General features: G+C 37.7%; 1 protein-coding gene across 1 annotated transcript in view; it reads left to right on the top strand.

The window, feature by feature from the left end:
• RAB8B (RAB8B, member RAS oncogene family) overlaps window positions 1–23,416 on the top strand; it is a 58,539-nt gene extending 35,123 nt beyond the window's left edge. Inside the window, exons 2-8 of the mRNA XM_054565315.1 lie at window positions 5,975–6,035; window positions 9,127–9,187; window positions 14,641–14,718; window positions 15,696–15,785; window positions 17,300–17,365; window positions 20,357–20,407; window positions 21,201–23,416. Of these exons, the coding sequence (XP_054421290.1) occupies window positions 5,975–6,035; window positions 9,127–9,187; window positions 14,641–14,718; window positions 15,696–15,785; window positions 17,300–17,365; window positions 20,357–20,407; window positions 21,201–21,293 (500 nt within the window). The 3' untranslated portion in view covers window positions 21,294–23,416. The remainder of the gene's footprint in view (window positions 1–5,974; window positions 6,036–9,126; window positions 9,188–14,640; window positions 14,719–15,695; window positions 15,786–17,299; window positions 17,366–20,356; window positions 20,408–21,200) is intronic.
• Window positions 23,417–25,544: the final 2,128 nt, after the last annotated feature.

Below are 25,544 nucleotides of genomic sequence, written 5' to 3'. Positions count from 1 at the left end.
TAAGGGCAGAAGGAGGTAGCGCCTGCTCTGCCTCCCCACTAAATCTAGAAGGTGCCTTTTGTCTCTAAAATGTGGTTTGATTTCTCTACTACCAGGAATGAATGACAGAAATATGTCTCATTTTTCTAGATAACTAATCGTTGCTTTTTTAAAATTATGAACAATTCCAGGTATACAGAAATATACCTAATATAAAACATTTCCTCATTCATGTACTACTGCACACTTTTAGAAATGATAAATTACAGAGTTGAAGTCCCTGTGAACCCCTCCCTAATTCCTCCTCTCCCATTTCTACAGAGGTAACAGTTACTCTGACTTTGCCGTTAATCATTCTCGTGAATGTTTTTATACTTAAATTTAAGTATACTTATACTTAAATATAAAAATGATACATACTGTTGGTTTTGGTATTTTTGAAATTTTGCAGTAATGGTTTGACTGACTGTAAATTTCTGCAGTTGCTCTTTTCATTTAACATTGTTTTTAGATTCACTCATGTTGATATATGTGGCTGCTGTTCACTGCTCGCAAGTATTCCCTTGTATACCAAGGTGTTCTAGTGAGGACATTTCTGTTGTTGCTAGGATTTTGCTACAACCCTTAAAAGAGGACTCCTCCTCAGGAGACGACATTCTTATACATGTCTGTTCGGGAAGACCTGGTCTTTAAATGCCAAAATTCACTTTTAACCCCTTTCTGAGTTGGTCTTTGTGAATCTGGATAAGTTGCCATGTCTCTTGGACCTCAGCTTTCTTAGGTACAAAGGGAATCCTGGACTCAGCAATCACTAAGGTACCTTCTAGGTCTAGAAATCTGATTCCTTTCATACTTGCTTCCCTGCCTGCTTGTAATATATAACGTGTATCAGTTATGAACGACTATATAGCATGAGAACCAATTCAGGAAATATAAAAATCTATTTGTTTGAGTGTGTGTATTTAACTCAAAATGAAAATGGCTTGGAGTCCTTTGGGAATATTTTCTTAAAATTTAGATTTCCTGTTTTATTGACTGGATAAATGTCAATGAGAAAACTGGCACTGCTTTCAAGCCATAAAAATATTAATGACTGGGCATATTCAAGAAACATGGAAGCGACACTGGAGTCTTGTCTTCTGAGTGTCGATGTCAGCTGTGTTGTCAGCTGGGCAGGCTGCATGCGGCCTGGTGGCTCATGGATCACTCATGAGCTGGGATGACTCAGGGGCATCATTTTGAACATGAATTAGTATGATATGCTGCAAAAAAAAAAAAAAATGCTTTCTAAAAAGTATTGAGTGAAGAGCATTTTGACCCAAAATGTAATGCCCTTCAGAAGCTGTTTTTTGAGATTATATAGTCCTTTTAAGTGGAAAAAAAAAGAAGTTGCTCCCTTTTGGCAGGATGAGCAGTAATATAGTTCTTGCTGCTGTTCCATGACAGCCCCTGCCACCATAGTCTCTAATCATTTGGGGCTGTAGAACAAGCCAGGTTGTTGGAACCGTGGGCTGGAGGACTCCCCTTGCAATGATCACGGTTTAGCGCAGAGATGTTGTGGCAGCTACTTGGGTTGTTCATTGTCCTTTTCCATCTTCATATTTTCCGGTTCGTGTCTGAATGCTGGACGAAATTACCTCCAGAGAAGTACTATAGTTGTCACGAAATTTAATAACATTCATCATGCCAGGGTAGTAGGGATAGCTGTTATGATTAGTCTCTTTCATATGGCTGTGAATATAATTGTATTAATCAGATAGACTTGAGTATTATTCTAACAGATATGATTGATTCAACAGCTTTTCCACTCTCCTAATTTTAGCAGCCCTGTGGATCTCGGGGGAGTGACCCAGCTCCAGGGATGGGCTTTGATTAATCTAGATTTAGGATAGGCTGAGATTAATTTAATCTTGGTAATTGCCCATGCAGTGATTGGTTCAGGAACACAGCCTTAGCCCCCAGAACATGACAATTCCCTGGTTATAAATCCAAAAATGAGACGTGAAGGAAAGGTCACTGGAGGCTTTGGGGAAAAAGTTCTTCACTTTTAAGAAGGAGGCCCAGGAAGATGATCTCTTGTTTTCTTCTTGGTACTGCTGTTGTAGTCAGGAACTCCTATCTGTCAGAGGGTGAAATTGACACTCCCAGGAGGGTAGAGTCAAAAGAGCTGCAGAGAAATGAGCCGGAACTGCTAGACTGAGCCATCTCTGAATCCCAATTCCCCAATGGGCCTGTCATATGAGTCACAAATTACCTTAAGATAGTTTGATTTGGGGTTTCTGTTGTTTGCAGCAGAAAGCCCCTAATTGATATAATTGTATTATTATTCTTATGACTGGTTATTCTTTTCATGCTGGAGTAGCCTCAGGAAGTGATTTTTCCTTTACATTTTAAAGTGATTATTCATCTATATATCCTGATATTATTTTCAAACTAATTGTAATATAAAGATCCTACTGTAGTATACCAAGAAAACTTTGGCCTTCCATGGTTTTCTTAGCTCTCTCCACACCGTAGAATTTAACCTTTGTGTAACTTCACAGGAGTATTTAACCTTCCATTTGGTATCTACTGTGTACATGTTTCTGTGTGCAATCTAACTGGCAGAGAGGATGGAGCCCTTGCTTGAAGTGGGAGCAATTCAGAGCAATATGTTAATAAACAAGGAAACACAGGATTGAATTACTGTGCAAAAGCCAGGCCTTCAGGAAACGATGGGCATGGCTGAGTGGACAGCTAAGGAAGAAGGGAGAGGACGATGCAGTAGAGAGGCACCCTCAGAGCAGGCGGCTGAGTGAGGCGGCCGGGCACATGCAGGGTGAGGACGTATGCCGCCCACTGAGAGGAATGAGGGGGGGCAGAGGCTGGAGAGAGGCTCCAAGAGGTTTTGGTGTTAGGAGAGGAGAGCGGGTATCCAGTTGGAAAAGTCTGTATTGCCAGGTTGAGGAAGTTGGAAGTTGGATCTATGGCTTCTTAAACAGTGAGGTGACATAACCACACGGATTGTTAAAAGGTATTCTCACAGTGGCTTGCAAGGGAATTAGACCAGAGAGAGTGGTTGGCACAGCCGTGCATGAAGTGACAAGAGCTGCAGGGTAATAGAATCTGCATGTGTAGTATCTTATGTTTACGTGGAATTTCAGAGTTCCCCCGGCACAATCATGGGCATTATCTAATTTATCTAATAGATGCTCTCAATTTATTTTAAGGAAGAGGACCTAGAGATTCAGAGCAATTAAGTCATCTCCCAAAAGTTGTTAATGGCAGAACCTAATCTTCAATCTAGGTCTTTTGATTTTCAGGTCCAGTGCTTTTCCATAATAATATAAACAACATTTTCCATTTTTAGTGAAATTCCAGTCGTGTTAATTTGTGCTGTACAGCATTTGTCTATCATGTGGCTCCAACAGGCATATAAACAAAAGCTAAATACCAGTTCACAACTCCTACAAACATTGAAAACCGCTGAATAGTGAAAAGATGGTTAAGTTTCCCAGATAATTGTAAAACCTCCTCGGATAACAGAAAGGTAATCCTTCTAACAAATACAAAACACAAGAGGCTAGGTCAGTAGAAAGTTTTCTAAATGTTTTAAGTGAATGGAGAGTAACTGAGACTTCAGGGTAGCCTCAAAATGGCTTTGTTGAGTGAAGGTGGAAAAGTTGCCCATGACTCCCAACTACAGGCAAAAACAACCTTGAAAGAACAGGAGTTCCAATCTCAATAAGCCAGAATAAGGAAAGTATTCATATGAATAGACATTTGATATACATCGTCACTTTTTTAAACTGTGAATGAACTATTAAATTATGGAATGTTGGACATCAGCCTTCCAATTGAGAAGGTTAATTTTCCAGCTATATAGTCAGCATTTTGAAAGTTATGGATTTTTTTTTATTATGGTTTTAGAAAGCCACATAAAATTGATCATTTGAGCCATTTTTAGGTATATAGTTCAGTAGTGTTAAGTGTAGTCATGTTGTCAAACAGGTCTCCAGAACTTTTTCACCTTTTGTAAATCCTATCCTATACCCATTAAACAACAGCTCTTCTTTCTGCCCTGCTCCCTCCAGCCCCCGGTAACTACCATTTTATTTTCTGTTTCTATGCATTTGGAAAATTATGAATTCTTTTAAAATGTTAATATCAAGGAACATTTATGGAGCACTTGTTGGGCATTGTTCTTGTGCCTAGACCAAAAAAAGAAATAAAGAATAGTAGAGAATCCCTAGAGGGTCTTTGTTACACTGGACTCAGAGATGTATAAAAAGATAAATCACAATAAAAATCCATGCTAGGGGGAGGGGGTATAAGGGGACTAAATGGTGACGGGGAAAAATACAATAAAAATCATTTAAAAAAATCAATGCATATTAAGTCTTAGTTGAGTGATGGCCACAGTAAAAATCTGTATGATGCTAACAGTAATATTTATACTGTTTTGCTAAGCTTTGCTTCTGCCACTGCCGACCCTGAAATACTGAGGTGTACCCAAGAGGAAATGTGAGCCAGATAACCTGGGGTTATTGGGTCTCAGATTGCAGTTGTTAACAATAACAGTGGTTATTAGTGAGGGGAAAGAATATTGAGAAGCTGTCCAGCTAGATTAGCTCAGATGTGATTGTTGTCTATTTCAAAATACGCAAGAGTCCCTCAGAAGGGTCCCTGGGGTAAACATGCCAGACAGAGAAGAAGGGGAAAACCCACTCGGTTTATGCCTAGGCATCATATGAAGCTGGAGCTGGCCAGCAGCTAGCTCTTCTGGATGCTCTCTGTGTTGTTATGTAGAAACATTGTGGTAACATAGCAATGGAAGGGTTTAAGTCAATTTAAAGGATACATAATTGACATGTTTTTTGAAATGTCTTGGGAACTACTTTGTGGGCTTCTGTACAGAACACAAAAGAAGAAAAAAACACAAGGCTGAGTAGCCAGATGATGAGGATTTAGCAAATTGCTGCTGAGTTGTATTCACTAACAGGCCCCCTCAGAATAGCAGCTTGTTCATGATAGAACATGCTGATACTTGTCCAGGACTTTGTGGTGCTTTGTGGGTGAAATTGCTAAATAAGCTTTGAGCTACCATGTTGCGAGAGAAATAGGTGAGGGAGGGCTTCAGCCCCAAATGACTTTCACATGCTGCCTGTCAGGCCCCGTTGAGCGCTTCTTAACTTTGGTTTCAGATTAGAATAAATTATCTAGGAAGCTTTGAAGATTACTAGTGCACAGATTTTTGTTTACCCTTGACCAATTAAGGCAGAATCTCAGAATTTTGGGAAGGGATCAGACCTGTTATGAGGGGTTTGGTTTTGTTTTTTAAGTTCCCCAGGTAATTCTAAAGTGCAGCCAAGGCTAAAACCATGTTAGTTTTTTCAGCTCTAGCCAGTAAGATGCAGGGAACATTTTTTAAAATGTATGTAAAATACTTCTTAACTATACTAAATAAATATACAGGCTCTCCCATCCCTCCCTTCAAATAGACAGGGTTTGTTTGGTTGGTTGGTTGGAGTGTGTGTTTATTTGTTTGCTTGCTTGTTTGTTTTTGCTTAGCCAGTTGCGGATTTTAAAGAAACAAGTGGGAAGGATTGAGGAAGACATTATGGAGAGGCCCCATGGCTGTCTTTGGGAACGGATGGGGCATGAGGAGTAGGAAACATTGTTTATATGTATTTCAGGAAGTAAAAAAAAAAGACATGTTCTCAATCTATCTAAATTATGTAACTTTGAGGGATGTGATCCATTTATTTCAAAATAATGAGGCATATAATACATTGCATTTAACATGTGTGGGAATTCTTTGCAGAGTAATTAGCATTCCTCTCTTCAGCCTGTATTCAGAGGAAACATACCATTCACACCCTGTGTTCACATTTTCCAGGGCGTTGGAGAGCCTTTTTTTTTTTTTTCCCCCCAATAGAAATCTTTGTCCTTTTCCTAATAAGACTTGAATTATAGTTGAAGAAATTCAGCATGTCTGTCTTTCTTTTTCTGGCAGGAATTGATTTTAAAATCAGAACGATAGAACTGGATGGAAAGAAAATTAAGCTTCAGATATGGTAAGTAAATATATACACACCCAGAGTTTCTACTGTAGTCAGGAAGTGAAAGTGGGAATTAAAATGTGGATTGTGATAAATTAGAGGTATTCTGTAATTCCTAAAACATCTTTTATTTATCAGAATGAAGGGGAAATGGGTAAATATTCAAAGATCTCTCTAAGAGTTGGGAAGGTAAGGAACAATACTGCAAACTCACAGCCAGAAGGGAACTGAGAACTCATTCTTCCCAAATGCTAATTTTATAGGGGAGGAAACTAAATTCTAGAAGAGCATAAATTACTTTTTTATTATAGTTGTTGCAGCTGTGAAATGAGGAACCCTAAACAGGAAGTGCAGATCTAGCTTCTAGCCAGGACTGCCTCGAAATTGAGGACTGGGGCCAGACCTACTTTCCCTCATATGTAAATTGACTGATTAGATTGGTAATATCTGAGTTTCCCTACAGCTCTGATACTTACTAGCATAATTATTCTCATTCAATTAAAAAAATAAAATGAGGAACACTGGACAAGGAAATAAGGGAGAAAAAAGTCATACTTCTCGTCTCTCGTGTTGCAGTATGCAAGGCGAAGATCTCCTTAAGATCACCCAAATCTGACTGGTTATTTCCTGAAGAATTTCTCAAACTACAGTGAATAAATATGGTTCTTCCAGATTGCCAGGTTGAACATTTTTGGATTGAACTCAGAAACTCTTCATAGATTTTTTTTTTTTAACCTCCTATAAAGTGGTTTAATTTCTTTCAGTACAGGGCCTTCCATGGAACTGTATACATAGATTTGGAGCCTTGAGAAAGGTTTTGATGCTGTTTGCTGACCCAGTGTGTGGCGATGACAGCAGTAGATCCAGTTTAGCAATGTAGAGCTACACAGACTACACATGGTGAAATAGTGAAGTAATATACATGAACTTATTTCTTAGGCTGTTTTTTTTTTTCTTTGAATTTCAGAACAGGGATAGAATTAGAACATTGTATTGAAAGTCACTAGCTCTTCTTTTGTGGAGGAGCAAACTAGGGCTTAGTGTGGTTAAGTCCACCTGGGGTCATATGTCTGGGTTAGTGATAAAGCTCAGACTACCCAAATATCCTGGAAGGAGCATTGTGTCAGCGTCATATATTAGTATGCTAGTTCCCTGTATATATCTTTAGAAAACATCATGAAGGTTACCACAGGTACCCCTTTTTATTTATTGATATTTAGTAAGAAGCCAAATATTTTAAAGATACAAAACAGTTTCTTAAGGGGAAAGCAAAGAGAATTTCTGATTCTGTGTTGTATAGTCCCAATCATAGCAATAGGGAGTGTTTCTAGGAGCCTGTGGGTTATCAGCCAATTAGAATTTAATATAACATCATGGCTCTACTTTTGGATACTCTCAGCAGCAAAATGGTCTGTATTTACCCATATTTTGCTGTGTATAATGCGCACCCATGTTTTTGTCCCAAACTTTCAGGGAAAAAAGTCTTCTGTTTTAATTTTTTAATTCAGTTTTGTATTTATTTATATTTAGAAACAAAACCGATGATCATATTCCAGGGAATTATTTTGCATACAGATGTCGTTATTGCTTTCTAGAGTTACACTTTTAATTCATAAGCATAAATAAAAGAATTAAAAACATTACATAGATATGGAATTAGTACTACCCATGTATAATGCACAACCTTATTTTTCCCTGAAAAATATGGGCAAAAGGTGCGCATTATACACAGCAAAATATAGTAGTCTTCATGACCTACCTGACCTATCCGTAGCACAGACGGGTTTCCCCTCCAGCCTCACTGCAGAGCTGGCTCTAAGTCAAGTAGTGTGTTAGAATCAAAATACGGTTGGTCTACTCAAAGGTGCTTCATTTGTATTTTCCCCATGGCTTATTAGCCATGTACCAAACAAGTGCCCTGTGTAACTAACCCTGGTCAGTAACAGAAGGGTTGGACTGCGAGGCGAGCCCTGGCCCCGCACTACATGGATGAGATGTAAGTGGCTTGCGTCTCATTTAAGGGTACGATCTGGTTAGTGGCAGAACTGGGACCACAGCCCACCCAAGCCCGTCTTCTCTGCTGTAGAACAAGGGTGATGGTAGTACCACACACTGGGCTGTGGCAGGCATCACGTGAGAGTATTTCTAAGGTACACATAAGTATTAAAGGATTTATTGTTTTTAATTTACCGTATTTCCTTTGGGCCTTCATCTCTTGTTTGGGTTCAGGATGCATTAGATTTCTAGTATATTTTCACAAGTGCCTCTTTCTTTTCTACAATTAAATTGTACAGTTTAGTTTGTCTTAGTAGCACAGGGAGTGAATTAGTTCTGCTGGTAAGTGGCAAATTTAGGAATATTGATTTTCCCAGATATCAAGGAAATTTGACCTGCTTTATATGGATTACTTCAATAAATGTAATTGGAAACCTTTGTATTTTTTTAGAATGTAGTCTAATGGTATGCCATCAGCTGAAAAAGAAGAATATATGAATGTTTATGTAATTTTGTGGTAGTGTTCATGTTTTAAAGTCTTTGAAAACATTGTCAACAATTATGTGTTGAACTCCATGTTCCCACTTAATTATGGGCTCCATAGCTGAAAAAGTTCTTGAGATCCATTTAAATGTGCTCTGTTGAGCAGAATTCACACAGTAGTACGTCCAGCCCAATTGCTTTCTTTGTGCAGAAATCAGACTTTCACTCAAGAGAGCAAAATGCCTTAATCACTAGGCATTTAGAAAAAGGATTCTAACTACCTCTAGGAGTCCAAAAATTTAGAACTTCCCCTACTGTCTCCCATATGTGTTTGACTAATGCAGCATGCCAGTTCCTGGCAGGCCGTAGAGTCTCGCCTTGCTGCTTTTGTCATCAGGGTCCAAGTTTTTCACCCAAGTCATTGTGAACCCTTGACAGGCTCCCGCGGCCACTGCCGCCTCCAGCTCACAGACTCACAACAGGCCCCCTTTGTATGCTATTCCCCTTTTTCCTGAAACCGCTGCAATTGGGAACAAACCAGAATTATCTCTCCTGTAGCTTCAGGTTTCTCCTCAGTGATGCCGGTGACAACTTTTAAAACCACTCTCTCCTTTGTTTAAAATTTTAGGGACACAGCTGGTCAGGAAAGATTTCGAACCATCACTACAGCATACTATAGAGGAGCCATGGTGAGTGTGTTTTGGGGCTTTGTGACTCTTCAGGTGAAAGTAAAACATGAATATTCATTTGTCAAGTTTATAGGATTCAAGCTAAAGTCTAGTACAATGGGGAAAATAGGTTTTTTGATGTGAAAAGAATGTTTTGTGTTTAATTTAGTAACTGTATACTTTGCCATTAGTCATCATAATATTATAGATACTTAGCTTGTAGGTGTTTTAGACTCCTCCATGCATTCTGAGTGATTGTATATTTTTGTGATTTTTCTTTTTATTAATGTCTTAGCAAACCACAAGCTTTGTAAATAAGTATTCATTTCTAGCACCCTCTCATCATTCAGCCCTCCACTATCATTCCTTATCACAGCATCCACTTTCGATGGCTCAGCTCTCTGGATTCTCCCCCACCAGCACCTACCAGCTGACTAGGAAGTAGCCTAATGATAGGTGACTCTTTGAGGTTTAGAATCTGGTGAATCTTGACTACCAAGTCCTTCTTTGCTACATGCTATGTTAGCACATCCTGTTAGCATAACCTCATCACTTGGCTGTTTTCCATCCTAAGCCTTCATTTATACAGCCCATTTATACGGCTTGTTGGCTCACAGCAGATTCTGTGTTGTGCCGGGATGCAGTGGCGAACAAAGCAGTGCAGAGGCAGGGCTGTACTGAACCATGCCTAGAAGGTCAGGCCCAGACCCGCGCTTTTTCTCTGGCTTTTAGGCCTAATCCAAGCACTAGTTGGGAGTTTTGAATTTTGATAAAACAGTGTGCTCAGAGAATCTTGAAAGTCCAAGCAGCTGAGATCATGAAGCTCAACATAGTAGGCTGTAGGGTACCAGCTGCCCTCCTACCCAGCTTATTGTGTAAAGACTGTGTTCCTGGGAGTGGAGTCAGGGTGACAGAGCTGTAGGGTTGATAGCTGCCTCCTTGCTTTCAGGAAGATGTGCTCTGAATCCACAGATCCCTTTATTGTCATGCTGCCCTCCCAGTTCCATTGTTCCTCACCCTCTATTATTTGAGTACCAGTAATTCATCCCCACAGAAATATTGGGGATTCCTTTTAAAGCTCTGTCACCTTGGCACTGTACACTGCTGAACATTTTATACACATGTGCTCCCCACACTTCACCCTTGTAGTACATTTATGATGTGAAAGATCATCATTGTAAGAAAAACAGTTGTCAGCTACTCTCTCTTTTGCTTAGATTACAATCAAAGGGAAGGGACTGACTTATCTTCTGTGCCAGGAAGAAGTTTGTTTGTATGTTGTTTGTTTTCCCCAGGGAGAATTTTAGGGATAAATAAGACCATCTTAGCAGGGATGATTTGGAATAATTTATAGGTAATTTTGATTAGAAGCATCTTATTAATACAAGCTTCTCTATTGACCGGTTTTTCCAGGAATGATGTATCGATAACACTTGCATGCTTGTTTTCACGAGAGAGTGGGCAAGAACACTGAGTGCGGAGCATGTTTCCCTTGGATATCTAGCTCTAGCTCATGGTATGAGGAAGGAGGGCATTGAAATGTGTTACTTAATTTAGATTTGAATATTTTCCTTTTTTTCACTTACAAACTGCCTCGTCTTTCTTCACATTACCTCAAATAACTAGAAATTGTTGCTTTTCTAAGATAGTATTGTCTTTTCTACTTTGAAGGTAGGGATTTTTGTTTCTTTTGTTCTGCTGAATTCCAGTGCCTGACATGTAGTAAGTGCTCAATAAATCCTTGCTGAAAGGGTGAGTCAGTGGAAAATTTCAGGCCTGGAGACAGTTTTAGATAAATCTTCAGGAAATCCTGCCCTCCTTGAGCTCCGGATCTGCAGGTTACGTGTTCCAGTGGGATGCGGAGCCATCATGGTCCTTTTGGGGCCATCGGGCTCCTATTGGGGCATGTTCTCATTTCAGCAGACGGCGGTTCTGGCAGATTTGGTTGGCTTGGTTTAGATGTGCAGCATGTGGATTAGCACTGTGCTGGAGTCCGCCACCATCACAGGGTGTTTCGGTCTATTTTATACTCAGCAATGTTTATAAACAGGCATCGCAGTAACCCTGATGGGCAGTCAGGCTTTTGGAGAAAAGGACCGTATCATTGCCTTATCAACATTTCTCATAGACGAACACTGTCTCAAGAACTCTAAGAAAACTGTTGTTATTATAGGTATATATCAGATATATAAAATTTTAACTAGGATACTTGAGTTTGTATTTCTAGCTGAATCATGTCCGTTTGCTTACATAGGGAATAGTCAAAGGGTTTCTGCTATTAAAACCAAGATATAAATTAAAAATAGCTGCCATTTATTGAGTCCAAGCTGTATCCTGGGTTCTAGGTTAAGTACTTTATCTATAATATCTCATAGATTCTCAAAAGAATCAAGTGTTGAAAACATACTGTCCTCATTTTACAAATGAGAAATGGAGACTGGGAAGGATAAAATAACACCCTTAGGATCTCAGAGGAGAGGCTTCTGACTCCAGGACCTGTGTCCCTAACTGCTACACAGCGCGCATGCTTCCTGTGCAAACCATGCAGAGGGCCACTCGCCAGACATAAGGCAGTCAAGGTCAGGGTTGTCCATGCCGCCCACGGGGCCGTTGAGCTATGGCAGTTATTTGGTTGATGTTAATATTATAGGCAACTAAACACTTTGAATCAGGAATTATTCAGATTCAATTTTGAGGGGGTTTTTTAATTGTAAATATATATAACATAAAATTTATGATTTAAATATATAGTTCTCTACTTTAATTTTTTTTTTAATTATTTACTGACAGTTGTAAAATCTCCTTTACTATGTAGCCAAAGTGAAATATTTGCATTTCAGGCTGGGAGGAGAGAGGATAGAGGATATTACTTTTTGTCATTTAAACAATAATACATATTTTTCTGGCTGTCTAAAGGTTATGTGTAGTATAGAAAAGTTTGAAAATCCCAAGAAATCACCCAAAATCTTACCACCCTGAGATAGCTGTTAACATTTTATTGTTTCCTGGATTGTCTGTGTGTACATATGTATTTTATATGATTAATTTTTATTTACATTTACATTTTATATTCATTTACAAAGTTGGAAGCCAGACCCTAAAGGACATTGTCTGCCATGTTAAGAAATTTTCATTTAACTATGAGAAACATGGAGAGGGATTGATGAAGTGGTAACTCCAGTGTCCTTACGGAGGGCGGGTTAGAGACAGTTAAGAATGAAATCAGGGAGACCAGTTAAAGACTCTGACACTGATCCCGGTACGGGTTAGTTGCTGAGAGTATGAATAAGGCAGTTCGTGGTGGGGAGGTAGGGAGTGTCATATTCTGGGAACCCTGAGGCTGTCGGGCCTGCAGGACTTAGTGACTGGCTGACTGTGAGAGAGAGTGCTCTAGGGGTCTGCTTGGGCTGACGGACAGGATTGGGTTGCCCTCCATCAAAAGGAGGGTACAAGAAGGAAGTAAAGGTTTGGAGGGAGGAAGGCAACCTTTGTGTTTTACTTAGTTGAGTTTTCATAGAGCACAAGAGGCCATGCGGGAAACGATATCCAGTTAGTGGTCTCCAGGTCACATCTCCTGCCACATCTTATGCCCTTCTCCCATTGGGACTGTGTACTTTTGCCAAGCTGACTTTCTTTCCTTCACATCCAGTGGGTTCTGGGCCTTCCTGGTCAGCAAGATGTTTGTAGTGTTTCTCCTGTGTGCCAGCCTCCACGCCTTTGCCCAGCTCAGGTCTATTCTGTCCTCAGGCCTTGGTTCAGTGTCATTTTCTCAGGGAAGCCTTCCCTGACCACCCCTGCCTATCAATCAGATTAGATTAGCATTTGTACTCAGAGCTCCTGGTACTCCTTCATAGCAATTATCAAAATTATATTTAACTGTATAGTTATTGGCTTGTTTTGTTTACTATCCTTTCATGAGAGGAAGGAGCCTTGCCTATCTTGTTCGCTGCTGGTAATACTTAGTGTAGTATCAGGCACATAGTAGGTGCTTACTAAATATTTGTTGAATGGCTGAATAGGGGGGTAGATCTAGCACTTAATACAGAAATATGGTCGGGTGATATAGATTCTGGAATATTTAGCATAGAGGTATCAGTTGAAGGATTTAGAAGAAACACTAGCCATGAGGTCTTTAAAAGTACGATGACAATGTCTTTCATTAAACTTGTATAACAAATTTATTATATTTTAAGTGGCTGTGATTTACTTAGATAGTGACTTTTTCTTTTTTATGTTCACCCAAAGATATGTTTATTGATTTTTTTAGAGGGAGTGGAAAGTGGGGAGAGAGAGAGAGAGAGAGAAACATAAATTGGTTGCCTCACGTACGCATTTCAACTGGAGATCTAACCTGCAACCTAGGTATGTGCCCTGACTGGGAATCGAACCCGCAGCCTTTTGGTGTTTGGGACGATGCTCTAACCAGCTGAGCCACCTGGCCAGGGCAATAGTGACATTTTGATCACACTGTATAAGAAGACATATTTTTAAAGCAGTATGTTACAATTTTAGTATAGGAGTAAGAAGCAAGATAGTTTCTGCTGGGAATAAACAAGCACACAACAGAGTGATTGCCTCTTACTCTCAATGTTATCTCTGTTGTAACTTAAACACTCTTTCAGCTCTAGTTGGTGCCGATTCTTATCATGTGAGGTCAGGTAGAAAGGCTGTATCATCTTTACCATAATCACTAATTTATTAAAGGTTAAGAGTGAAAATGTTAATAGAGTATTTATTTACATGGGCAAGACAAAGGAAGAATTTATTTATTTATTTTTCTTCTCTGTACTTTAAAATACTGGGTTGGCCAAAAAGTCTGTTACATTTTTTTCTGTAAAGTGATTCTAGTAGCGCTTAGTTGCCTTTAATTTCATTCAAAACAATTTTGTTAGATTGTATTGTGACAGCTGTCATATCAGCGTGCATTTTAAAAAACATCAAAATTGGTGAATTTTTGTGCAGCCATTTTAATAGTGAAGATGGAAGATAATATGCAACATGCTTTATTATTTCAAGAAAGATAAAAATGCAACTGCAACACAAAAATAGGCTTATGCAGTGTCTGGAGAAGGTGCTGTGACTGATCGAACATGCCAGTAGTGGTTTGCGAATTTCCTTGGTGCTGTTGACAGTATGGGAAAACAATTATTTGCTATGGGGCTGCCTTATGCATCAGAAGATGTTTGGCAGCACCTCTGGTCTCTACGCAAAAGAAGCCAGTAGTAGGAGACAGCTGACATACTCAAAATATCCTCATCAATAAAGTTATCGGTGAAAATGAAACTGTGTCTTTTATTTTATGGAAAAAAAAAGTGACAGTCATTTTGGCCAACCTAATATTATTATGAATTCCTTTTGTAAAGAAAAAAGGAAAGACACCCAAAACATTTCTGTAGGGGAGCAGTACATCTATATTATATTTTATAACTTTAAATATATATAGTACTAAATAAAGATCTTTTTTTCTCCTGTAGGGAATTATGCTGGTCTATGACATCACAAACGAAAAGTCCTTTGACAATATTAAAAACTGGATAAGAAACATTGAAGAGGTATATATATATGGGAAGAGAATGATGGTACTGGAGATGGTCCCGATGATGCCTGCTGGGTGCTTATCAAGGGCTCCCGTCCCTGCTGGAGGCAGCTGGAGGCTAAGAAGTAGGGCACGGGCAGGGCAGGCCCTCGCTCTGAGGAGCACCGCCGCCGAGGGCGCCATCTCCCGCCTGCTGGTCTTCCTGCCTTGCTGGGTCTGGGTGGCGGGTGGAGGCAGGCAGAGGAGCAACACTGTCACAGAATTTTAAAGCTGGGCCATATCTTGGAAATAATTTAATCCAAGGCCCCTTTTTACACATGAGAAAACTGAGGCCAAAAAGAAGTGACTTTGCCTGTGCTGATATAGCCTTTAAAAAGGAGAGCCAGGATTACATCTGATTCTCAGTTCTATCTGTTCCACCATCTGTTGGACTGACAAAATATATCTTTATTCCAGCAACTTATCATTTTGCCCTTCTAACATTTTCGGCATCTTAAATATTTGAAATTTGATTGAATTTCAGATTGATCGGCATTAAAAATTTGACATTTCAGAAAGAAATCTGTTTCTGAAGTAATTTTGTACACACTCATATTAACCTACGTGAATTTATTTTTTTCAGTAATTCAGAATCCAGAATGCCTTGCCTGTTGGCTTACTCAATTCCAAATTTTTTTTCTTCTTTGACTCAAACTAAAATGTGAAAGTTTCATTGTTAGAGAACCATAAGTTTTATTTCTGTTTGTTCATGTACAAAAAGACAAGAATGACTGCAAACCTTTGGGAAGAAAGTTCGCAAAGCCTCTTATGCTGTAGCTTTTCCCCTTCTCCCATCTTTTAAAATTTTCTCCGAATCATGCTTTGTGTTGAGTGAAAGATTACTTGTCTTAATTATTAAATTCATGAGTATGTTTCTGACAGGTTAGAATTTGTCTGTTGAATAACTGTATTTTTCTCAGGCTGTTTTTGTAACATACGACTTTGCCCCTGCAGCACGCCTCTTCAGATGTTGAGAGAATGATCCTGGGTAACAAATGTGATATGAATGACAAGAGACAAGTGTCAAAAGAACGAGGCGAGAAGGTAAATTTGAACTGAAGGCATAAAGATTCAAATCTACTCACATTAAGCATTTATTTTCTTAGTATAATTATTGATTTAAGTTTTTTAAATATTTATATTTTAATCCTTTAAAAACAACAAAGAGATGTAATCCATACTTGAATGGTACGAATTAGTATTGGAGACCTAGCTCTATAGACTGTGTAGTCATGACTCATTCCTAAAGAATTTGCTCTTTTCTGGGAGATACAAATTGGTTCTTTTTCAGATTCCTGCAGCTTAGAGTTCAGGCTAATTCTTCCATGTCTGTGTGGTAATGCCCAATTTTGAAGTTAAAATAATTTATTCTCTTTGAAAAAAATAGGATAGGTGAAATTCAACAGTAATCATTTCCCAACTTTATATTGTTTTTTAAGAATAGTGTACTACACAGTAAATTTAGGTCATTATGGATAAACTTCTTGTAACTTATCAAGCTATGGATGTCATTTTGTAGGTCTTTTATAGGCATTTCTCTATTTTGTGTTCTGCAAAGCAAAGGAGTTTATTATATATACACATTTATCCATATTTTGCCATGTATTATGTGCTCCATGTATAACATGCACCCACATTTTTGGCCCAGACTTTCAGGGGAAAAAATCTTTCGTTTTAATTTTTTATTTCAATTTTTTATTTATATGTAAAACCAATTATATTCCAGGATATTTTGCATACAGATAATTGTTATTGCTTTCTAGAGTTATGCTTTTCACACAGAAGCATAAATAAAAGAATTAAAAACATTTATGTAGATACAGAATTAGTACTACCCATGTATAATGCACATCCTTAATTTTCTTTCAAAAATTCTGGGCAAAAAAGGTGTGCATTATACACAGCAAAATATGGTACTTCTGTGACATTTTCTAAATTGACTTACAGACTTCAGTTTTTAAGTCTTGGAATTTTGCTTTAGCACTGTGTGTGACATAGTTTTCAATCTGCCTGAAACTTTTTTTCTCCTAAATACATTCTCTTAATCTCGATGTTATAAATAAACTGGGAACTCTTTGGGGAGTAGATGGAATATGGAAGAGTTCACATTTGTTACAATCACTAGAAACCAAAGCAGTGAGTACCTAGTATCTTAAGCTTTTCTGTTAAGCACCAATTTATTAAAAAATAATGAAAAGTCAGTATAGTAACTGTTGGAGAATTGTACTTTCAGAGCAGATAAAAGAGGCAAATGAATCCCAAATTAATGGTAGGGGTGAGTGTCTGTCATAGTTTTCTTTTAGTATATTAGAGAACTGAAAGTATCCTAGGAAAAAAGAGAAGCACTTAAATTGTGTTTTGAGTGGACGTGGTGCCATGGTACTTATGAATGAGATACCTCAATTTCAGACACAATAGAAGGAAGCAAAGAGATTTGAGAACCGTAGAAGTTCTGAACTAATACTCTACCTTGGGACTTTGAAAAACCTAGAAAATATAAGTGCTTTATACGTTCAGGCAACTTGCACTAAATTTCAATGTTTCCTTTTGCCTTTCAGTTAGCAATTGACTATGGGATTAAATTCCTGGAGACAAGTGCAAAATCCAGTACAAATGTAGAAGAGGTAAGAAAGAAAGAAAGATTTGGTGACTCGTGCCTTTGTTCAAGTAGTTGGCAAAGCCTTGTTTTTTTCTGACTTAGTGAATGCCTTGTGTGAACTCTACATCCATTTTGTGAACTTCTGTGCTTCTGGCTTTTATGTGGACCCTGGTTGTTGAATTTCTAGCACCCAACTGCCACATGGAATGTATTTGATGACTCCTTTAAGATTCACTAGCAGAATATGGACATTCAGTTTAAGTTTAGTTTTGCCCTGTATTTGGGAAGCTGGAAATCCTGCACTAGCTGACCAAGTGCAGTGTCTTCCTTGGCTCATTGATCGTTGTTCATGTCATCCTGTAGTGGCCTGTGGCAGGAGAGTCTGAAGCACTCGAGAGTGAGAGAAAGAATTAAACTGTTAGCTCATTGAACAGATTCCCTTAGTGTACATGTTTGAAGTCGATTAAGCATGCTACATTGTAACACAATAGCATTTAGTAGAAATAAGAAAGGGTGTTTATCGGAAAGTGCTTTAATAATTCAATAAATTAACTGGTAAAGAAAACCAAATAAATCTGAAGTCTTCTAAGAATAGATTTTCTTTACCAAAGGCAGAATTATTGATAATATTTTTTAAAAACATCATAAAAATATTACATTTAATACATTTTAATACATGTAATTCACTTAATACTGATGATTTTTCATAAACATTTAATTTCTTTTTTATATTAAAAAAAATTTTGTTGTTGAAGTACAGTTGTTTCCATTTTCCCGCCACCACTTTCCTCTGCCCCACCCACCCCCACCTCCCATCCTCGATCCTTCCCCACTTTGGCTTTGTCCCTGGGTCCTTTATACATGTTCCCTGACGACCCTTCCCCTTCTTTTTCCTTGGTATCCCCCTCCCTCCTCTCCTCTGATTACTGTCAGTTTGTTTTGTATTTCAGTGTTGCTGGTTATATTTTTCTTGCTTGTTTGTTTTGTTGATTAGGTTCCACTTATAGGTGAGATCATATGGTATTTGTCTTTCACCATCTGGCTTATTTCACTTAGCATAATGCTCTCCAGTCCATCCATGCTGTTGCGAAGGGTAGTAGCTCTTTCCTTCTGCTGTGTAGTATTCCATTGTGTAAATACACCATAGTTTTTTGATCCACTCATTTACTCTTGGACACTTAGGTTGCTTCCGGCACTTGGCTATTGTAAATTGTGCTGCTATGAATATTGGGGTGCATAGATTCTTTTGAATTAGTGTTTTGGCATAATCCCAAAATTATAGGATATAACTATAATAATTTAGGGTATAATCCCAGCAGTGGAATTGCTGGGGCAAAAGGCAGTTCTATTTTTAGCTTTTTGAGGAAATTCCAAACTGTTTTCCACAGTGGCTGCACCAGTCTGCATTCCCACCAACAGTGCACTAGGGTTCCCTTTGCTCCACAACCTCGCCAGCACTTGTTGTTTGTTGATTTGTTTATGATGGCCATTTTGATGGGTGTGTAGTGGTATTTCATTGTGATTTCAATTTGCATCTCTCTGATGGCTGGTGATGCTGAGCATCCTTTCATATGTCTCTGGTTCTCTGTATGTCTTCCTTGGACAAGTGTCTGTTCAGGTCCTTTGCCCCTTTTTTAATTGGATAAACATTTAATTTCTAAAGCTACTTACTGTTCACCATTTCATCACAGCTAAAGATTGAGGCTTAAATAACTTTATTGGATAGTGGACACTGATCAGAACTTTCTCTTTGTTTTAAATAAAACTCATTTTTTCAGGTTGGCTAAAGGGTGTTAGGAAACAAGGTTTCTACTGATTTATTTGCATAAGCATGGATAAGCAGAAAAATGCTTCCTTCTGCTTGCTACAGAAGGATTGCCTTCCCTCTTAAATCCGCTTTAATGATGGAGGAGGCGGGAGAAAAGCTCGCTCGCTGAGACGGCCTGCATGGGATTTCTCCCGCGGTGTGAACTCGGTGCCCTGGCGCACTGGGGCAGGCTTGGGCCTCTGTCAGTCCTTGCGCCCTCATCACACTTGTGGCATAGAATGAGCACCGAGTTATGGAGCTACAGAGCTGGGGGTTACCTGGGCTGCTTACTCTGGACTGGTTTTCTGCAGAAGTTAGCAATTTTCCCAGAGCTTTAACTTAGTGTGGTTAGCCTCATAAAAACTGGGATGGGTTCAATTAAAAATTTAGACTCGCAAGTGATGAGTGTAACAGTGACACACCAGCACACGAGTGATCAGAATAGTTACTGTACTGTTTCTGTTGGACTTGATTGAAAGTGATCCTTTTGCAGAATAGTTTTGGGGGCTTCAGGCACAGTCGGGAGCAAGGAGGCTGTTATCACACTGGGTTTATCAGCATGGAGACAACTGAAGAAGCTTGAAGAGTCTTGGTTTGGGGCAAACACTAGGTCTAAAATGTCACTGAGCTAAATCAGATTTGTTCTCCATGTATTTGAACTGATTTCCACCGTGGGGAATTTAGCCAAGTTGTTGGTACTGTTGGGATTTGGGGATGTTAAAATTATATATTCTCAGGTATAAGAGTGAAAGTGATTTGAAAGAGAGGACATTGGGAATAAAAGGGAGAGAGTCTTGTAAAAACAGGTTTTAGAGGTATAGGGTAAAACATATTTATTCAGTTACTTATCAGATATTCAGCATCTCCTGCACCGTGCCCTGCTCTGGGCATGCGGGGGTGGCTCAGACGGAGCCCCTGCCCCCGAGCCGCTCTCGGGGAACTGAGGGCGACACATGCCTGGGAGAGTGTCGTGTTAGGGATGCGGGCCAGATACCATGTGCAGGAAATATTTGATGAATGAATTACAACTTGATAATATTGGTAAACGTTTATGATATAATTGAAAAATAAGATACAATAGTCATGTGTATACTATGATTACAGTTATGTTTTTTTCTCAAAGGCTTTAAAATAGTATATATAGAATGAAAACATTTTTTTATTTTAAAATATAGATATATAATAATGCAATTTTTGGTTTATTTTTAGGCATTTTTTACACTTGCACGAGATATAATGACAAAACTCAACAGAAAAATGGTTTGTATCAATTAGAGTTTTTATTTTCATTATGCTGTTTATAAATTTGTTGTATTTATGCTGCATGTTTATTTGATTAAAAGGATAGGCTTGATTATAATATATTCACATTAACTCATTTTTTTCCTTAACTCACATATTCATCTGGTTGAACTTTGATTCTTATTTGTTTCTTCGGGTTTCTTGTTTCTGAAATGCAGCTGTTTCAGTTCTTTTATCTGGCTTGTTAAGTGAACTTTAATTGAATTTTGATCCGAATAATTAAAATAATAATGGCACAAATTAGATTTTCACCATAATGTTATCTAGTTCAGTTTTGATGTGACATATAACTATATATAATTATGACTTGAAGTTGCTAAAGTGTCCTTAAATGTGAAGGGATCTCAGTAATGAATCAGGACAACCTTGAAAGTTTATTTTAATCTGAATTCTGAATATAATTGTATACCTTATGTAACCAACTCCCCTTCCCTCTAACAACAGGATTGCCTATACCAATATGTTAACTTTGTTGCCATTATTACCCTTGAAACTTAAGCAATAATTTCTTTGAATTGGAAATAGGAGCTTCCTACCTGATATTAATATGTACAAAAAGTGCTATCTTAAAAACATTTTTCTCATTTTAACCCACCATTTCCAAAGAAACCAACAACATCAGAGCTTAACTAGTTCCTTTTCTAATAAACTAATCTATTGAATACACATTTATGATAGGTTTGAGATTGTTTTTTAGATAATTGGGGTCAAACCATGAAACTTCTCAGTAACTTTATATTCTGATTTTTAGAATGACAGCAATTCATCAGGGGCAGGTGGACCAGTGAAAATAACAGAAAACCGATCAAAGAAGACCAGTTTCTTCCGTTGCTCTCTACTTTGATGAACTTTCTCTGAGAGACTGCAGCACACCTGGAGGACACGCTCCTGCTTCTCTGAAAGCACAGGCCACCCAGCCTCAGAATCTCACCGCCAGGCTGCTGCTGAGAGCACCCCTGACCCCAGGCCTCCCCGCGTGGAACCGAGGGGATGCCAGCCTCCTGGCCTCTCAAGATAGCAGGCTCCTTTGTTCAAACCTGGAAGCAATGATATGGAGACACACGCAAGACTTGTTTTTTTTCCTTTGTTTTACTGCCTGTTGCAGAAGCTGCTCTTTCTTTTCCACTTTGCACATCAGTGTTAGCCTTTTCCTGTTATCGACCAGTCTGTGCACACTTTTGACTCATGAAGTTCTAGGCAAATTTGTGCTTTGGGGAATATTTAAAAAAAGAGGAAAACTTTTGAAGCAGAGGTCAATATACTAAAATTAAAGGACATTTGGTCTGGTTCATATGGCCAGGTGTTACTGCATTCATAGCATTTCTTTAATGGCTCTGATTTGTGATTTTCTTAAATAAGAATCATTAAATTCTGGTAAAATTTATCTTAAAAATTCATAAAAATGTCCATCTATTCATCAGAGGCCATAATTTCTTTATTTCTTGTTGAGCGTTTTGCTTCATTCCTAACCTTTTTGCCGGAGAGTCTGGGTAGCTTGATAAATCACTTTTTCAGTTAATTCACTCTGCCTGATATATAAAAAAACTGCATTGGGAAATGACCTTAACCTCACTTTTCCTGGGGTGTGTTTTTGCTATCTTTTCCTATGTTTGACCTATTGTAATCACTCAGTTATCTAAAACATAACATATTTGACCACTGTTGTCTGCTCTAGTTGTGAACTTCTTGAGCTGAAATTTTACATGGGCAGAAAGGTGTACCATTTAGGGTTTTATTTCAGTGTCTAAATGTGGTTCCGTCACATCAGCACACATAATGTATTTTTTCTTAGGTTTACTCCTTAGCTTGCTGGTGTAGTTGTAATACTGAATTCTTACCGTAATCCCTGTCTACAAGAGTTAACAAGAGTTAGGTTTAGATTTTAGTTCACAGAAAGCTTACCTGTAAGGAGAGAGACTAACTTGTTAATATACATTTAGTACGGATAGCTCTTGGTAATGGTGAAGACAATAATTTTTGTTCTGTTTTCACTTGGGTTTGTTTTTTTTTTTTTAATGAAAATAATTAGACCTAGTGCAGCCTCTCAGAAAACTCTTGCCTTTTCATTAGAGAAAAATATGAGCAAGATTTCAGCTTTAAAGTAGTTATCGTTGAATGTGTAGAACCCAGTTCCATCTGTTCAGGTGCATTGTTAAGAGAACTTGGTCTAGTCATTTGGGCCAAAGCCAACCAAAAGCCTAGCTGCTCTTCTTATGAAACACTGGTATTGGTAGAACTTTTGTAGATGAAACCATCACATAAGAAAGGTACTTAGTGTTAACTTATGTGCCAAATTAAGACCATTATGTCACTGCTTTTATTCTAGCCTTCAGTGTCATAACACAGAAGGGAATAATAAAGAGGTGATGAAGGAAATGAATTGTTAAAAATTACTCTTCCTCTTAGGCCTGTTTTGTTTCACAAAGTTTACTATCGTGCTTGAAATTAAGAATGGGAAATGAAAGTAGAGACAGATTGCTTGTTACCACAGAAAATTCTGCTTCGAATTCAGATGTATCATTAGAATGCTGGGACCATTCAACCTTTACTACTTGTTTGAAAACTTATGCACAATTTAGCCGCAGCAAATATTCCAGAGCTATTTTTGATGGATACACTAAACTTATTGTTAACGAATTTTAGCCTTAAAGGCACCTTTGGTGTCCCAGTATAGTCAAGTAGTCCCTTCACTGAAAGTTGATTGCAAGTCTACCATCTTAAAATTAAATACATTTTTGGAAAGAAAAAATAACTTCTTAGAAACATTTTATATTCACTACTTTTCTGAAAAAAAGATCCAAGCAGTTAAGCTTTCTGGAGGGTAACAAAGTAGTTTCTAAAAGGCAAGTGCTTTGACACCATGTATGAATGTAATTCTCTTAGTAATTTACCTCTGACTATTTGGTGTCTTAACACTTTGATTTATATCTCAGGGGTTGTCTGCAAACCAAAACTGATGTATTCTGTGGTTAGCCCTTTTTTTTTTTTTTTTTTAAATAGAGTGCTTGGCTTTTGTTTTATTCCTTCTCTCTTTTGTCTTATGTAGGTTAATAACTAGTCTCCATGAACTTCCCTTTGAAAGAGCCTGTAAAAAGCTAGATGAGTCTAAAGGTGCTCTTTGAAGTAGCAGCAAATTGGGGGTGTATGCTCTGTTATATAGAAATAAATCTTCCTTGCTATTTTCTTACATTTAGTCTTGCTAAATTGTATATAATTTGAGCTAAGAACATAGGAAATTCACCTTCTGCATGGTAAAATGACCCAATAAATATCCCATTTTGCTTAATAATGTACATATAGTGCATTATTTTTTCTATTTGTAGATGAATTTAGTGAGAGATAATTGTCTGTTCCCTGCTGAAACAGAAGAAATCTAGTTTTATTTGAACATTTTTGTGGTCTTATGGATAAGGTACATGAAGATTTTTGCAGCAGTATTAGTGGTATCCAGTGGCTGCACTTTATTATCAGTGTGCTAATTTCTGCCAATGATTGGACTAGACCTTTTCAAACAGAGTCTGAGGGTATCAGACAATGAAATGTGCTGTAACTAAGTAGCATGTAAATCAGTTGACTGTAAAATGTTTCACTGGGAACTTATTTTAGCTATATTTTACTTCAGACAGATTATGAGAAAATAACCCACCTGTGCATCAGTTAGGAGATGCTGCAGGGTTTCTTACTATTTACATGAACATTTTGTGCAGTCTTTGTTATAAATTTTCAGAAGACTATACTCTTTACTTTGAAGGACTATTTTTAATTATACCTCATTTAGCTAACTAGTATTCTAATACCTGATAGAGAAACAGTGAGCCAGCCTTTAAGCATCCAACACAGTTTAGATTATATTTTGTTTTGAACTAAAGGCATCATTGGGAAAGATAGGAGGTAGTTTAGAATAGAACATGTGTGTCATATCCAATAGTGCAAAAGAAAAGTATTATCTCCCTGTCTCCATTAAAAAATTTAGCTGTGCAATATAGATAAATGTTTGCAGAAATTTCTAAATAAGAGATTATAACTCCATTTTACAGGTTCTAATTCTGAGAATCTGTATCAAGGCTTATATAAAGTTTTTCCTGTGAACAGTGACACATTTAAGCAGACTTTCTTTTCTAGTTCATGACTTAGAGTTCTTTATAAATTTAGTTCTTAATCTTTAAAGATGAGCTTCTAAGCTTAACATTTTAAAACAGCACTTCATTATGTCAGTTTACTTGTCTCCGATTTTAAGCAGTCACTTCTGCCATCAGGCATCAGGTTTTTCAGAATTTTTATTTCAATGGAAAATACATTCCCTTTTCCTTCTTGTTAACAGCTAAAGAACGGGAGGAAAAAATGTCTAAAAATGAAATCCCTTGTCCTAGAGAGACAGGATATGCTAATAAAATTTCAAATGCTAGCACAACTTTACAGTAGAATTAGTCTTTTTTGAAAGACTAATAAAATTAATGGGTGTCATGCTCACTATGGAAAAAATCTAAATGAAATTTACAGACATGCAAATTAGCAAACAATTATTTTTAGGGATATTTAAAATTTTATTTTTTAAAATGCTTGTACCATATGCAATTGCATTTTTTATTGCCAAGAACTAATAAAACTTCTTGCTTCATTTTCTTACCTTTTTAAAAAATGTGAATTTAATTATTATAATTCATTCCTATGGCCTTACAGATGGGTTTTATTTTGTTTGCAGCTGACACTGCAGTTCCTTTAATGCAAAATACCATAAGCTATTTGACTAAAATCATGCCCCTAATGGGAAATATCTAGTTTTTCCATCTAGTTATCCCACTATGTATGTTTCAGAATATTTTATTTTTGCTCCAACAGCTTAATGTGAAAAGCTCCTGCAGAGAAAGTGGACCTGTCATGTGGTTAACCTCATTTAAGCCAATTCATTAACCATGTACTGATACTGATGCTGTGTGTTTTTTTTAAATGGACTTTATTCCAGATGAACTTTTTTTTTTTTTACAATAATGTTCGTCTAAAATAAAAAATAACTACATAATGAAAATACTCATGACTCTCTGAAATGGATTGTACGTTTGGAAATCTTTAAATCTGCATGTGTGACTCAAACCAT

This window comes from Pteronotus mesoamericanus, unplaced genomic scaffold, assembly GCF_021234165.1.
Source record: "Pteronotus mesoamericanus isolate MK-2021 breed Mesoamerican mustached bat unplaced genomic scaffold, CSHL_Meso_final contig_164, whole genome shotgun sequence".
Taxonomy (NCBI): Eukaryota; Metazoa; Chordata; class Mammalia; order Chiroptera; family Mormoopidae; genus Pteronotus; species Pteronotus mesoamericanus.
The sequence above is the reverse complement of the archived record's forward strand: the minus strand, read 5'-3'. Positions and strand labels throughout refer to the sequence as shown.